The sequence below is a fragment of the Acinonyx jubatus genome, chromosome E2 (genome assembly GCF_027475565.1).
Source record: "Acinonyx jubatus isolate Ajub_Pintada_27869175 chromosome E2, VMU_Ajub_asm_v1.0, whole genome shotgun sequence".
NCBI classification, from domain to species: domain Eukaryota; kingdom Metazoa; phylum Chordata; class Mammalia; order Carnivora; family Felidae; genus Acinonyx; species Acinonyx jubatus.
In genome coordinates, this window is record NC_069396.1 from 46,940,526 (window position 1) to 46,955,870 (window position 15,345).

Here is a 15,345-nt window from a genome sequence, read left to right on the forward strand (position 1 = left end):
AGGGCTGTCCACCCACCCCTTCCCAGTCCTGGCAAAGGGATTCTTCCCGACGCTAAACAGCACAGAATCCCATTGAAATGGAGAGTGGAGCCACCAAAATGCTTTGCCGGCTCCCCACTGCTCCTTTTCCAGGCTTGCAAACTGTGTGCCAGGTACTGCTGAATCAAGGGTTTCCTGTTTATCATCCCCCTGAATCTTTTAGCAACCTTGTGACAAACCCCAATTAATTCACGGCCTGCCAAGCCCTGGGGAGGATCTCCAACTGGAGTCCAGGACCTGGCTGAGCTCCACTTCCCCTCTTCCAAGACCCCTGACCCTGGATTCTTTAGTGACACAGAACCCACTGTGGTCCCTGTGATGACAAGCTGTCTCACTTCCCGGCCTTTGCATATACTGGTCCCCTTTCCTTGAGTCACCTTCCCCTTCTTACCCGACACCTTCCGACACCCAGGCCCTATATACCTAATGGTCTCTGTCTGCTTTTAGTGGCAGTCCAGTTTTTGTCCCCAACTTTCAAGGGAGTAACACCTCATGGCCCAAGATGGGAGGTAGTTCTGTTGCCTTCAGCAGAGCAGGTGTATTTTTAACTTTGGGAAGCTACACACTGACAATTAATTATAATACATATTGTGGAAACACGTCTTATGATATTGTTTTGTGTGTGCTCTAGATATGCACTGTCCAAGAGGGGGGTGACCAGGGCGCCTGGGTGGCTCAGTCGGTTAAGCGTCCGACTTCAGCTCAGGTCATGATCTCAAGGTTTGTGGGTTCGAGCCCTGCGTCAGGCTCTGGGCTGAGTGTAGAGACTGCTTGGGATTTTCTCTCTCTCCCCCTCCCCCACTCGTGCACACTCTCAGTAAATAAATAAATAAATACTTAAATATTTAAATAAATGTTCCATTTCTCGGCTGCGCTAGACACATTCCATGTTTTAAAACCTCAACAGGACCTGTGACTACTGGCCACCCTCTTAGACACCACAGGTACTGAAATCTTCTAACATGGCAGAAACTTCTCGTGGACGGCACTGTTTTAATGGGTTCACTGGAGGGTTAGCTGAAGCCACACCCGCCAGACAAGCCAAAGGAGTGTTTCTCAAAGTGAGTCCCAAAGGGACAAAGTGGGGAGAAAGAGATTTGCGATGCATTACAAAGGCCCAAGCTCCCTCATACATGAAGAGCTTCCAGAAACAAGAAAAAGACCAACTATGCAACAGAAACATAAGCAAAGGATATGAACAGACAGTTCAGAAAGGGAAACTCATGTGGCTCCTGAACACGGGAAGAGAATGCTCAAGCTCACCCACAGAGAGAAAAAGGCCAGTGAAAACCACCTTATGGTGCCATTTCCCACTGATCGGACTGGTAAAAATCTAAACGTTTGAAAACAAAAGGCTGTGGGGACACTCTGAGATATCACGTAAGAGAATCACTTCTCAAAATCACAAGTGCATATTCCCGGTGACCCAGGAATCCCAAATCTAAGAATTCCTTTTACAGATTCACCCGCACATGTATCATGCGAGATAAGCACAAGGTACTTCGCCGCAGCACCGCATATAATGAGCCGGAGCCCGGAAATATTCACCGATCACCACTCATAAAAAACTGCTAGGTGACCTTGGGGACATACGTGTGCAGCTGTTTAAAAGAGAAACTAAATGGCGAGCCTGGGTGGCTCAGTTGTTAAGCGTCCGACTCTTGATTTCAGCTCAGGTCGTGATCCCTGGGTCATGGGATGGAGCCCCGCAATGGGCTTGCACTGAGCGTGGAGACTGCTTAAGTTTCTCTCTCTCTGCCCCTCTCCCCGACCCTGCGTGCTCTCTCTCTCTCTTTCAAACGAAAACCAAACCCAATACAGCAGCTGCGGTGGCTCTCTATATCTCGGAGCAGAAAGATTCCCTAATATATGTTAAGTAAAAAAGCAAGTTCTGAGTACAATGCTACCTTTTGTGTAAAAAGAACCAAGCAGGGAAGCCAGACCAGAGCAGGGTGCAAAAGTCTCCCTGAATGAGCTCGTCCACCCGTGAAGCTCTCCGAGGACACAGGACAAGAGCAGTTAACCCGAGGTCAGGGGTGGGGGTGGACAGGGCAGAAGTGAGAGAAACCTCCTTACACTGTTTGATTTTGGAACTAGGTAAATCTGTATCGTCTCTTCTGATGATTAAATTGATCTTTTTAACACTGGCTCTCTGGACCAGCTGCTTCAAAATCAATGGCGATGCTCATTAAAAATGCAGCTCCCTTGGGGCGCCTGGGTGACTCAGTCAGTTGAGCGTCCGACTTCGGCTCAGGTCACGATCTCGCAGTTTGTGGGTTTGAGCCCCGTGTCAGGCTCTGTGCTGACATCTCAGAGCCTGGTGCCTGCTTCGGATTCTGTGTCTCCCTCTCTCTCTGACCCTCCCCCGCTCATGTTCTGTCTCTCTCTCTGTCAAAAATAAATAAGACATTAAAAAAAAAAAAAAAATTAAAAAAGCAGTTCCCCAACCCTCCAGGGATCTGCAGCCAACGAGAGACCCTGAAGTAGGCCCAAAGCTCCGTACTGTTAAGCTCTGCCCATGATCCCAATGCACGCTCCAGTCTAAGAATACAGAATGAGGTCTGCAGACTAAGAACCCCTGCTCTTTCTAGCTCTCAGAAGGGCTGAGACCGGAAACTCCTAGGCAGGGGGCCCAGGGGCCCTCCTCCTCACACTAGGCCTGGCCACTCTCGAAGGGTGGCTACACAAAGGCCCACACTCGCCTCTCGTCTGGAGAGTCTACGTGGAAGGTCCTCTCGATGACAGTGGTCCACTGTAGGCAGCGTATGACGAAGGTGTTGGGCCGTGGTCTCTCAGTCTTCATCAGCTGGCACTCTGCAGGCAGAGAGAGGACAGAGGCAGGAAGGTGAGGGAACAGCCCCGCCGGCCTGCAGCCCACAATCCCCGAACCACCTTCCTGTATGCCAGATGGTGTGGAGATACGTTAGTGACTGAGTCAGCCCTGGCCTTGTCCCTACGGGGCTCCAGGTCCAGTGTGTGTCAGGGAAGACAGCTCAGTGGTCATGGGGGAAGCCCAGGAGGCAGCCGACCTAGCAGAGAACTCAGGCATATCCCAGAGGAAGGGGCATCTCTGCACCGAGCCCTCAAGGAGAAAGGAATGTAGTCAGTCGTGCAGAAGGGTGCGTTGTATACAGAAGCCCAGAGGTAAAGAGTCCAGCACAGTGAGGGAATGGTAAATTCTGCTCTAGATGTGAGGAGGGGAGAAGAGAGGGCCAGACTGCAGAGCTTGGGGGGTGTGGTGACGAACCTCGACTTTGGCTTGAGGGCAAAAGGGAGCCATGAAAGGCTTTCAATAGGGAAGGGACATGAAGAGATTTAGACAGATCCCGCTAGCTGCCTTGTAGACAGTGACAGAAGGGAGACTGGGAGCCTGGGGAAGAGGCCGGGACTATGCCAGAGTGGGGCCACTAGGATGAGGCCCAGATCTCTGGCCTGCACACTAGGAGGCAATAGGGCCCTCCCTGAGATAGAGACAGGGTAGATGGAGTTGGGGAAGGGGAGACTCGAAGGCCAGTTTGGGACATGGTGGGTGAGACGGACCTAGAGAACATCCAGGGAGAAACGCACAGGAAGCTTCTCAGGATAGGCTGGCAGTTCAGGTGAAAAACTGGTGCAGGGCATAGCCACATCAGAGTCACCAAACTGCAGGGAAAGTGACCGAGACAGGCTCTTAGCAGGACAGAGAGGGAACTAGAATTGGCTTCAGAGAGCATAGGTAGGAGCAGACTCGAGGGGTGACGCCGGGCAAGAAGCTGGCGCAGGGAGCCGGTGGGAGAGGACGGTGGTTGGGGCTGAGGAGCTGCAGAAGAGATGGGGCTTTCTTTGAAATGTTCTTAGGAGGTGGGACGATGAGGACACGGTGACCAATTAGGTCACCAGGGAAGGAAGGAAGCAGAGGGTCAGGGGCAAGACTGTGGTTCTGCAAGGCCAGGCAAGGGATTTGGGCCGGTCAAGCTTTCCCTGGCCAGGGTCCACTGAAAGGCACCACTTGGGGTACCACAGGGGGGACGCAGGACATCAAGTCGGCCCTGTGATCAGCTGAGTGGGAAGCCACGCTGTCTTAGGTTAGAGGGACAGAGAAGTGTGCTGTTACCAGAGCGCAGGACGCAGGCACCTGACACCAGCCAGAACCATGGGGCCTGGCCAGCAGACTTAGAAGCGCAAAGGCGTGCTGCCTGGGGCGAGGGGCTGGGGAAATGCCTGGCTTCTCCCTTCTTCCTCCTCCCCACTGGCTACCCGTTCAGCCCTCCCTTCTGAGGCCCAGCTGACACAAAGGTGAGGCAGAGGGGAAGGGTGGGGAAGGGTGGGGAAGGGTGGGGAAGGGACCCCGAGGGCACGCAGGCCTGCACCCAAGAGAGGCCAACCCCCACGTGCCCCCAGGACCTGCCAGCGGTTCTCTGAGCACCTGAACTCTGGCATGGCGTGCCCTGAGACGCACCTGCGACAGAGAAGTTGTTTAGCGGGGGCAGGGTCTGGTCTGGGGCATCAGGCCGCTCCTTGTATCCAATGAAGGAGCCGTCACTCTTCAGCAGGAAGTACCGGGGCCTCCAGGTCTTGATGTATTCACCTGATCAGAGGCAGGGGGAAGGGAGAGAGGTCAGGGCAGGCTGACAGCACCTCACAAAGGGCACCTGGGTGGGAGGAGGGTTGATGAGAGGGCAGGGAGGAGAAAACCTCCGGGCAGCCCCTGCTGACGCAGACTGGGCGCTGGGCTGGGCCCCAGTGATCCAGAGGTCATGCCTGGCAGGAAGGCGCCTGCTGCAGTGCCCCAGGGCACCAGCTGCCTCAGCGTGTGGCCAGCAGCAAGCCATCCCAGCCATCCTTGCCAGCGCGTGGCACAGTCCCAGGGGAGGCCCAGGCTTCTAAACACACATGCCCTGTGGCCCTGTAAGGCCAAATCCCATGGGCTGGTATTCACCAGGACAGCCGTGCAGGTGGATCAAATGTCACAACACTGTGCCAGGCAGGGTATAACTGTTGCTGTGCCCTCTGAGTGCCCCTTGATTGCCTCCATTTGTTCTAACCACGAATATCCAAGCACCCCGCGTACACACATCCACACTGCAAGGACCCACTCCTCAGAGGGCTGCTAAGGATTAAAGTAAGATGGTGAGGGGCGCCTGGGTGGCTCAGTCGGCTGGGTGTCTAACTTCAGCTCAGGTCGTGATCCCGTGGTTGATGAGTTCAAGCCCTGGGTCGGGCCTTGTACTGACAGTTCGGAGCCTGGAGCCTGCTTCGGATTCTGTATCTCCCTCTCTCTGCCCCTCCCCTGCTCTCGGTCTCTCTCTCAAAAATAATAAATATTTTAAAATTTTTAAAAAAAGTAGAAACCCATAAGTCCATCAACTAACGGACAGACAAAACGTGGCATATACATACAACAGGGTATTAGTCATAAAAATTACTAATACATGGATGAACCGTAACTTAAGCTAAGTGAAAAGGGCTTATCACAAATTATAGGATTCCATTTATATAAAATGTCCAGAGTAGACAAATCTATAGGTGAAAAGCAAATTAGTGGCTGCCTAGGACTTGGGAGCAGGGGAGGAGGTAGTCTGGAGGGAGACTGGAGGGGAATGGCCAAGGGGAAGGGCAGGTTCCTTTTCAGGGTAGTGAAAATGCTCTAAAATGGATTGCAATGATGGATACATGACTCTGAATACACTACAAGCCACTGAACCGTATAAATGGTTGAATTGTATGGTATGCGAATTACAGCCCAAGCTGTTAAAAGAGACGGCAACCATTAAGCATCCAGCTTAGGGCCCAACACACCACAGGGACTCAGCAGATGCTCTGTTATCATCAGTCCACTGTGCAAGCAAGCAAAGACTGCACCAGGCCCTCAACTCACACAGCGTGATCACAGGATGGGCTCCAAGCCATGTGTGCTGTGTGGCCTCCAATAAGTCACTTCACTTCTCTGAGTCTTTCTCTCCTCTCACGGGGATATTTGTTAATCGGTGACAATGATAAGGTAACATTCTATGCCAGGCACTGTCCTAAGTATATTATGGGTTTTAACTTATTAAATTCCTTCCAGTGTGGATACTAAATGACTCAATGTATATAAAGTTAAAAAAAAAAAAAAAAACAACCTAGCAAAAATCCCAAATTCAACAGCACAAAGGAAGGAGATGACCAAGTGGGTTTTATCCCAGGAATGCAAAAGTGGTTCAACATATGAAAATGAATCAACGTAATCTACATTAATCAAATGAGGGAGGGAACCACATGACCATTTTGACTGCTGTATAAAAGTATTTGACAAAACCCAATACCCTTTCATGATAAAAATACTCAGCAAGCTAGGAACAGAAGAGAATTTCCTCCACAGGATAAAGGGCATCTATAAAAAACTCACATCTAACACCATTCAATGATGAAAGACCAAAAACTTTCTCCTTAAACATCAGGAAAAAACGAAGTGGTCTACTGCTTCCACCACTGCTGTTAAACACTGCACTGGAAGTTCTAGCCGGAGAAAAAGAAGAAAAGAAGATAAAAGGTATCAGACTTGGAAAGAAATAAATGAAACGATCTTTATGTGCACATAACATGATTCTATGTATATGAAATCACAAGGAAGCCACACAGTAATGATTAGAGCTGATAACCTCAGCAAGATCAACACAAAAACACCAGCTGTTGTTTCTACACATCACCAATGAACAATCCAAAGAGGAAATTTTTTAAAAATTCCATTTATAATAGCACAAGGAGGCAAGAGATGTACATACTAAAACCCACAAAACACTGCTAAAAGAAATTAAAGCCCTAAACAAATACAAAGACATCCTGTGTTCATGGATTGGAAGGCTTCCTATGTTGAGATGGCAATGCTCCCCAAAGCAATCTAGAGTCAACACGGCACCTATCAAAATCCCAACAACCTAGTCTGCAGAAACAGAAAAGCCAATCTTTACATTTACACAGAATTCAAATTCATAGGGCAAAGGGTCTAAAAGAGCCAAAAACAATATTGGGAGATGGGGGGAAGAACAAAGTAAAAGAACTCACTCTTCCCAATTTCAAAACTTACTACAAAGCTACAGTCATCAGTCAGTATGGCCTAAGGATAAACATATAGACCAATGGAATAGAACTGAAAGTCAAAAAATAAACCCACATATCTATGGCCAATCGATTTTCAGCCAGAGTGCTAAGACTAGTCCATGGGGAAAAAAACAGTCTCTTCAACAAATGGCGTGGGACAACTGGAGACTCACATGTAAAAGAACAGAACTGGACCCCAGCCTCACACATTATACTATATACAAAAATTAACTCAACATGGATCTACTTAAAGATAAGAGCTAAAATGGTAAACTCTCAGAAGAATACATGAAACAAGCCTTCATGACCCTGGATTTGGCAATGAATTCTTAGATATGACACCAGAAGAACTAGAAATAAAAGAAAAAAATAAAGGGGTGCCTGGGTGGCACAGTCGGTTAAGCAGCTGATTCTTGATCTCGACTCAGATAATGATCTCACAGTTTGTGAGTGTGTGCCCTCATCGGGCTCTGCATTGATGGCGTGGAGCCTACTTAGGATTCTGTCTCTCCTTTTCTCTGCCCCTCAACTGCTTGTGTGTGTGTGCATGTGTGTGCGCGTGCACGCTCTCTCTCTCCAAAGAAATAAACTTAAAAAAAAAATTAAGTGGATCATTAAAAATAAAAGTTCTGGGGAGCCTGGGTGGCTCAGTCAGTTGGATGTCTGACTTCGGCTCAGGTCATGATCTTGCAGTCCATTGAGTTTGAGCCCCACGTCTGTACCAATAGCTCAGTACCAACAGCTCTGTACCAATAGCTCAGAGCCTGGAGCCTGTTTCAGATTCTGTGTCTCCCTCTCTCTCTGCCCCTCCCTACTCATGCTCTGTCTCTCTCTCTCTCAAAAACAAATAAATATCAAAAAAAATTTTTTTTTAATAAAATAAAACTTCTGTGCAAAAGATGTTATCAAGAAAATAAAAGACAACCAACAGACTGGGCAAAAATATCTGCAACTCATAGATCTGATTAAGGGTCTAGTATCCAGAATATATAAAGAGTTCTTACAACTCAACAACAAAAAGACAATTAGCCCAATTAAATAATGGGCAAAAGACTTGAATAGCCATTTCTCTAAAGATATAAAAACGGCCATCAAGCACATGAAAAGATGCTTAAGATCATTAGTCATTAGAAAAATGCAAATCAAAACCATGATGAGGTACCACTTCACACCTACAAGGGAGACCTGTAATTTAAAACAGAGAGAAAAGAAAAGAACAAGAACAAGTGCTGGTGAGGATGTGGAACAAAAGAAATCCTTGTGCACTGCTGGTGGGAATGTAAAATGAGGTAGCCCTGTGGGAAAGTTTGGTGTTTTCCTCAAAAATTTAAAAACAGAGGGGCGCCTGGGTGGCTCAGTCGGTTGAGTGTCCAACTTCAGCTCAGGTCACGATTTCACGGTTCGTGAGTTTGGGCCCCGCATCGGGCTCTGTGCTGACAGCTCGGAGCCCGGAGACTGCTTTGGATTCTGTGTCTCCCTCTCTGCCCCTCCCCCCGCTCACGCTCTGTCTCTCTCTGCCTCTCAAAAATAAAGAAAATAAAAAAATAGAATATATTACAGGTTATAAGTACGGAATGCACAACCCTGATACACAAACACAAATACGTATATGATCTAATCACACAGAATACATTAAGTTATGATTATAGAACGCATGACCCAGTTTATATCACCTGTATAAATACAGGTTACAGAGAACATATGCTCCAGCAATTCCACTCCTAGGTCTGTACCCAAAAGAACTAAAAACAAGTACCCAAATACTTGCAAACAAGTGTTCGTAGCAGCACTGTTCACAATAGCCAAAAGGTAGAAATGACCCAGATGTTCATCAACTGATGTATGGATAAACAAAATGTGGTATTTTCATACAACGGAATATTGTTTGGCCAGAAGCGGCAAAGAAATACTGATCTGTGCTACAACACGGATGAACCTCAAAGGTGTAATGTTAAGCGAAAGAAGCTGGGCACAAAAGGCCACCTACTGTATGATTCACTTATACGAAATGGCCGTAATAAGTAAATCCTTAAAGACAGAAAACAAATTGGTGGCTGCCAGGGGCTGAGGGTGGGGGTGGGGGAATGGGGAGTGACTGCTTAGTAAGTACAGGGTTTTCTTTTAGGGTGATGAAAATGTTTTGGAACTAGACAGAGATAGTGGTTACACAACATTGTGAATGTACTAAAAGGCTACTGAATTGTACACTTTAAAAGAGTTAATTTTGTGTTATGTAAATTTCACCTCAACTTTATTTTTTAAGTTTATTTATTTTGAGAGAGAATGCAAGTGGGGGGAAGGGGGGGGGAGACGGAGGGAGGGAGAGGGGGAGAGGGAGAATCCCAAGCAGGCTCCACACTGTCAGTGCAGAGCCCAATGCGGGGCTTGAACTCACCAACTGTGAGATCATGACCTGAGCCAAAGTCGGATGCTTAACTGACTATGCCACCCAGGCACCCCCTCACCTCTATTTTAAAGAGCAAAACAAAAAACCCAGAAAAACTCACCTAAGGCTACTGGAAGTTAGGAAAAAAATGTTACTGCTTAGGAAGGACAGAGGACTTCTGCGCATTAGTTTTGGAGTGAGTTTATGATCCAGGCACTTACCTGTGGTGTTTTACATATTGATAATAAGCTGAGGAAACGAGGAAGGGAGGAAAGGAGGCAAGGAGGGAGGAAAAGAAAAGAAACCTAGAAGGACAGGAAAAATATCCTCACAACAATCCCGTTTTACAGATGAGAAAACTGAGGCCCAGAGGTTTTTATTACTTGCCTAAGGCTCACAGCTGTCAACTGGGAGAGTTAGGGTTGGACCCAGGTTTGCTCCATCCAGATCTACACTCTTGACAACACACTGTCTGCCTCAAAACTGGCAGACAGGGGCTGGCCTGGTGGGGACTGGCAGAGGGTGTGCTGAGGCTGTGTCAGAAAGGGGACCAACACATGGCATGAGTGACTCCAAGAGTCGTGCTCTCACTTTGCCTGTTCCTTGAACAGACCCTACTCAGCAAGAGGTAGCCTGTGGGCCAGGCCTGGAGATCACAGTTTCTGCAATCAGAGGGCCACCTCTCTGCCAAAACCTGGGGCACATCAGTCTTTCTGCTGAGCCTCAGCTTCCTCGCCTGTAAGATGGTGCCCACCTCACAGGGCAGCTTGGAAATGCATCAAAATTGGGCTTGCCTAGAGCAGAGCCCATGCCTGGCACAGACAGAATGGGCACATGATAAACTAGGGCTCTATTATTTTAACCACCAGAGGCAGGGTGCGATGGCACAGGTGCCCACCTTTCCTTGCCTGCCTCTGCTCAGAATGGTAGGCGATGGGGGCACCTTCCTTGCCCAGTTGGTAGAACATGCAACTCTTAACCACGAGGTCATGAGTTCAAGTCCCATGTTGGGCCTAGAGCTGAAGTTGGGGGGTGGGGGGGGTGGGGGGGGAAGAATGGCCCAGGAGCAACATGCATCCATGTGCGCCTGGTGCAAACCCAAGATGGCTGTGTCCCAGCTGGGCCATCCCAACAGCTCATCTGGCCCCCTGCAGCATGAATGGAGACCCTGAAGGCCTAAGAGGGGCTGAAGCCCATTTAATGCCATGGGCAGCCCTAGACCAGAGACAAAGCCCCGCCCTGGGAACAGTTCTCTGACCACCTCCAAAGCCCCTCACAGTGCAGCCCCGTGAGCCACTGGCCTGGAGAGACTCAGGAGCCTGAGACCCTGGCACACCCTAACGTATATACCACCTACACACAATCTCAACACATTCACTCAACAGTTACTGAGCATCCACTGCATGCCAAGAACTTTTCTAGGCACTGGGGATACCACAGGGAACAAGCCAGATAAAATCCCTGCCCTCATGGAACCGAGTATGTCAGAGGTCTGGGTTGTTAACCCATTTTACAGATGTGAAACCAAGACTCAGAGGTAACATAGCTTGCTTGCAGTCACCAAGTGGCAGAACCAGGGTTAGAACTTTGACATCTGCCAAGGTTCAGAAAGTTCCACTGACAGCCCCAGACTCAGGGCCCACCCTGGGCAGGTGGACCAAGGTGACTCAAATACCACCCCTGCCTTGAAACGGCAGTGGGAAACGGGTCTCCCCTGCTCAGTCTGATGGTGGAGGCCTGGCTCTGGGGACCACCTCCATCCCTCCTCACTGCTGTGTCTGCAGCCTGGGACAAGGCAGGACGGGTGAGTGTTTCTCCCAGTCCCCACAGGGCTGGCCCCATCAGCCTCCTTGCCCTCTTCAAACACGCCCGGCCCACTCCCTCTCTGGACTCACAGTTGGCCCCTCCACCTGCACTCTCCTGTCCCAGTTAGCTGTGGGGCTCGCTCTCTGGCCTCCTGCATATTTTTATCAAATGTCCCTTCTCGGTGAAGCCCTCCCTGCCCACCTTGTTTACGACAGCTCCCCCCACTGCCTCCCACACCCCTTCTCACATTGCTCCATTTTTCTCCACGGCCCTTACCACCCCTGTCCATGCTCATCCATCAGTGCCACCCACCTTTCCCCACTAAATGTGAGACCAACACAAGGAGGGGGATCTGTGCCTGTCTGGTTCATTGCTGAATTGCCAGTACCTGGAACACAGTGGCTCCGCTCAGTAGGTGTTTGGTGACTGAATGGATGTGCACAGAGAACCACTACCACCAAGCTTGGCCCTCTCCCTCCCTAGAAGGTCCACAGAAGCCAAGACAGTCGGCCTCCTTTACTCCGCAGCGCCTGGACAGCTGCCCCCTAAGCCGGTAAGCACCACGCTTCTGGGGACAGGAGGCCCAGGGGTCTTACTACAATGTAGGATGTTAGTCTCCTCGCTGTAAATGACTTCATTTCCCTGGGCCTCAGTTGCCCACCAGTACAAGCAGAGGAGGCCATGCCCTGGCTCCTGATACGTGGGGCTCAGATCTCCTGCAGGGTTAAGGCCAAGGTCCCTCCCATGGCCTCCAAGGCCCAGCATGGTTGGATGCCACATTCAGCTCACCCTCGCTCCCCCTGCTCCAGCCACCCAGGCCAACTCAACCAAGCACATTCCCACCTTCATCCCTGCTGCCCCGTTCCCTAGGACCCCCTTGCCCAGCTCTGTGTGTGGCTCACTCGCTCCCCTCCTCTGGGCCTGTTCACTGTCCCCTCCTCAGAGCGGCTTCACCTCAGAGTTCCTACTTCTCTCAACAGCACTTATCACCTCCTGGCATCACAGATCTGCTTCTCTGTTCACTGTCCCCAGCCCCCACTGGAATATAAACTCCATGAGGACACCACATGTCCCAGGAGCCTGGGACCCTGGGACGGCCTGGTGCACCACACACACTCAGTGAGTATATGCTTAAAGAATGAACGGGGGATATCACCCCACTGTATGACTTCAGTGAAGTGACTTCCCCTCTCTGAGCCTCAGTTTCTTCATTTATAAAATGGGGCTATGAATGAGACCACTAATATAGAGGCAGACTCGAGATCTGGCCTGGGGGCCCATGCGGGGTGCCCAGGCAGATCTGTGGCTCCCCAGGCTGCTGCTGAAGGAGATTCCATGAAACAGGCTTGTAAGGAGCTCCTGGCCTGGGGCAGGCAGGTGGGGCTCGGCACGCAGGCTCCTCGGGCTGTAAAGACCCTGTACCTCTGCCTCCCCGGGCACCAGCCGCCAGAAGGAAAGCCAAGATAGAAGGGGAGACACGCAATCCAGTGGACGAAAGCAGCCCCTTACCACGCTTGTGGAGCCAGCCTTCTTTGATGACAGACACCTCATTCATGGTGGCAGCGTAACACGCTGTCACCTAGCTTGGGACAGCTCAGGGCAGCAGGACATGCAGGAGGTGCGGTGGACAGAGCACAGTCTGCAAGACAAGAGAAGAGCCCATCAGAGTGCGAGAGGGATTCGGCCGGGCAGGGCCGGCCGCGGCCCCTACCCTCAGGGCGGCCAGGCTCTGCCCCCCAGCCCCCACCCCACCAGCTGGCTGTGCTCGTGCTCGGGGTGCTCTGCAGGGTGGAGTCACAAGGACAGCCCAGTGTGAGGGGGAAGATGTGGCCTTGTCCTCAGGGATTCCAACTGGGGATTGGGGAGAGCCTGCCCCCGCCCTCAGGGCCTCACTCTGGAGGGCCTGGCGGCTCCTGGGCGGCTCCTTGGCCCACGTGCAGGCCTTGCTGAGCAGAGGCGGCCCTTCCAGCCACCTTCACCCCACACTGGGCTGGAGGAAAGGGAACCGCGGCTCCACCCCGTGTCGCTCCCAGGCCCCCACGCTGAGGTAACCTGGGATGAATCAGACAGCCCTGGGCATCGGAGGGATTGCTCAAAGCCACCAGCATCTGCCTGCCCCACCCCCCCCCAATACACTCGCACGCACACATGCACGCTCTCTCTCCCTCCGCCCCTCCCCTCCTTCCAACCTACTACCCTCGGCAAACCGAGTGCCCCAAACCCCCTGCACCAAGCCACCCCAAGTCACTCTCTCAGCCTCGGTCCCTCTTTGCCCCCAACCAGATGACCGAGGGAAGACAAGTCTCTAACGTTCAGGATCTTGAAGGAGACGACAACCTACGCATACGCACTTGTCTGGGGCTTAGGAGTCAGTCTGAGGGCTCAACCGAGGCCGTGGGCCCTTCCCCAAGACCTGCACTTCCGTCCTCAGGGACCAGCAGCCGACAGACTGACAGACGCCGAGGCCTCCGGCTTCGTCTCAGGTTCCCAGGGTGGAAGGGAGAAGGGCAGGAGGCAGCCGCCCGCTGGGCCCCTACCTGGAGCCACAGGCCTGGACAGGGGCCACGGAGCCCAAGGCGCCTTTCGCCTTTCCCGGCCTGGGGTTATTTGCGGACAGCAGGTCAGGAGCCACAGCGGCCCCCGGAGAAGTGGCAGCTGGCTCTAGGGACACCATGGGCATCAGCTTTCTCTCATGCCCCAGGGGAGCTGGTGGGCCGGACACACTACTGCCTGGCATGTGACGGTGGCAGACTGCCCGGGCCCGGGCCGGGTAGGGAGGTAAGTGGGAGGAAGCGAAAGGAAAGACAAGATGGACAGTGACAGGGAAGTAAACAGCGGGGTGAGAAATCACGTTCTGGACTCCGAGCTGCAAAGGCAGGGCCAGGAGCAAGCAACGGGGGCTCCCTCCCACAGCAGGCATGACCAGCACCGAGTGGCTCACACCCCACGGACGGAACACTCAGGATTGCAGACCCTCCACTCTGAACATCCCACCAGCCCGGGCTTCCACCTCCAGGGTGACCGGTCTCTGAATCTGCCCCGCCCCGCCTCCCGCCCTCCTGGTGGCCTGGCTCACTGGCTCACGTCCAGTGCTGCCCTCTCCCTCAAGTCCCCCCCCCCCAACCCCTCCCTAGATCCCTGCTCCGTTACTGCTCCCTTTCATCTGCCCCCCATTCAGCAGCTAGACCCCCCCAACCTGACCCTGTCCTTCCCCCACTCGAAACCCCTCCGTGGCTTCCCGCTGGCCTCGGGAAAGAGCCAAGCTCCCTCACTTGGGATTCAAGGCCCTTCAGGACCCGGCCTCTGCTGACCTTCACTCCAGCTGCCTCCCGCCCCCGCTCGGCCCAGTCGTCCCCACTGTCCATCCACCCGCTTCCACCACACCCCTCCCAACTGCCCTGGCCTTCTCCCTGGGCCCTGAGCCTCTGGCTCTCAACCCATATACTCCATCTACATGCAGCCCCAGCCCTCCAGGTTAAAAACCCTTCCAGGGTTCCCCAGCGTGCTCAGAGAACAAAATCCTTCCCATCATGAGTCTAATGTCACCTAGAAAGCTCTCAATAAAACCTAACGACCATAACAATGACTATTTACACCCAGCGCTACCCACCTCTCCAGCCCCTCCTCCCCACCTCCCTCTACCAGCCTTCGGTCCCTCAGACCCTTCCCTCTGGCCTCCATCCCCTGCACCTTCTGTGGGTTTTCCCTCCTCCAGGAAACCTTCCTGACCTCAAGAGGCTGCCTTGGGGCTCTCTGTGCACCTCCTCGGCCAATTCTCCCAACACCTATAAAGTGCTAATTTTGCGGACCAGCACAGCATCTGGATATCTGCCGAGAACACAATAAATGAACCAAAGTCTCCCCAAAGGCTTCCCGGCCACGGAAACATCTCCAGAGTCTATTCACACCACCAATCTTCTCCGAGCATGTCCTAAGCTCCAGACACTGCCCCGGGTACCAGAGATGAATCATCAGTAAAACACAGCCCGACTTCACGGAGCTCACGTTCTGGTGGGGCAGACAGGTAACACACAGGCACACGCAGAACACTATCA

The 15,345-nt window shown here is 52.0% G+C and overlaps 1 protein-coding gene across 8 annotated transcripts in view; it reads right to left on the reverse strand.

The window, feature by feature from the left end:
• AKT2 (AKT serine/threonine kinase 2) overlaps positions 1 to 15,345 on the reverse strand; it is a 50,211-nt gene that overhangs the window by 16,937 nt on the left and 17,929 nt on the right. For 6 of the 8 annotated variants that reach the window (XM_027044993.2, XM_027044997.2, XM_053210127.1 and 3 more), the window contains exons 2-4: positions 12,800 to 12,929; positions 4,478 to 4,606; positions 2,742 to 2,853 (exon numbers count right to left, since the gene is read on the reverse strand). In XM_027044993.2, the coding sequence (XP_026900794.1) occupies positions 2,742 to 2,853; positions 4,478 to 4,606; positions 12,800 to 12,845 (287 nt within the window). In that variant the 5' untranslated portion in view covers positions 12,846 to 12,929. Of the gene's footprint in view, positions 1 to 2,741; positions 2,854 to 4,477; positions 4,607 to 12,799; positions 12,930 to 13,641; positions 13,793 to 15,345 lie in introns of those variants that run through there. The other 2 variants (XM_027044996.2, XM_027044998.2) reach the window with 2 other exon arrangements.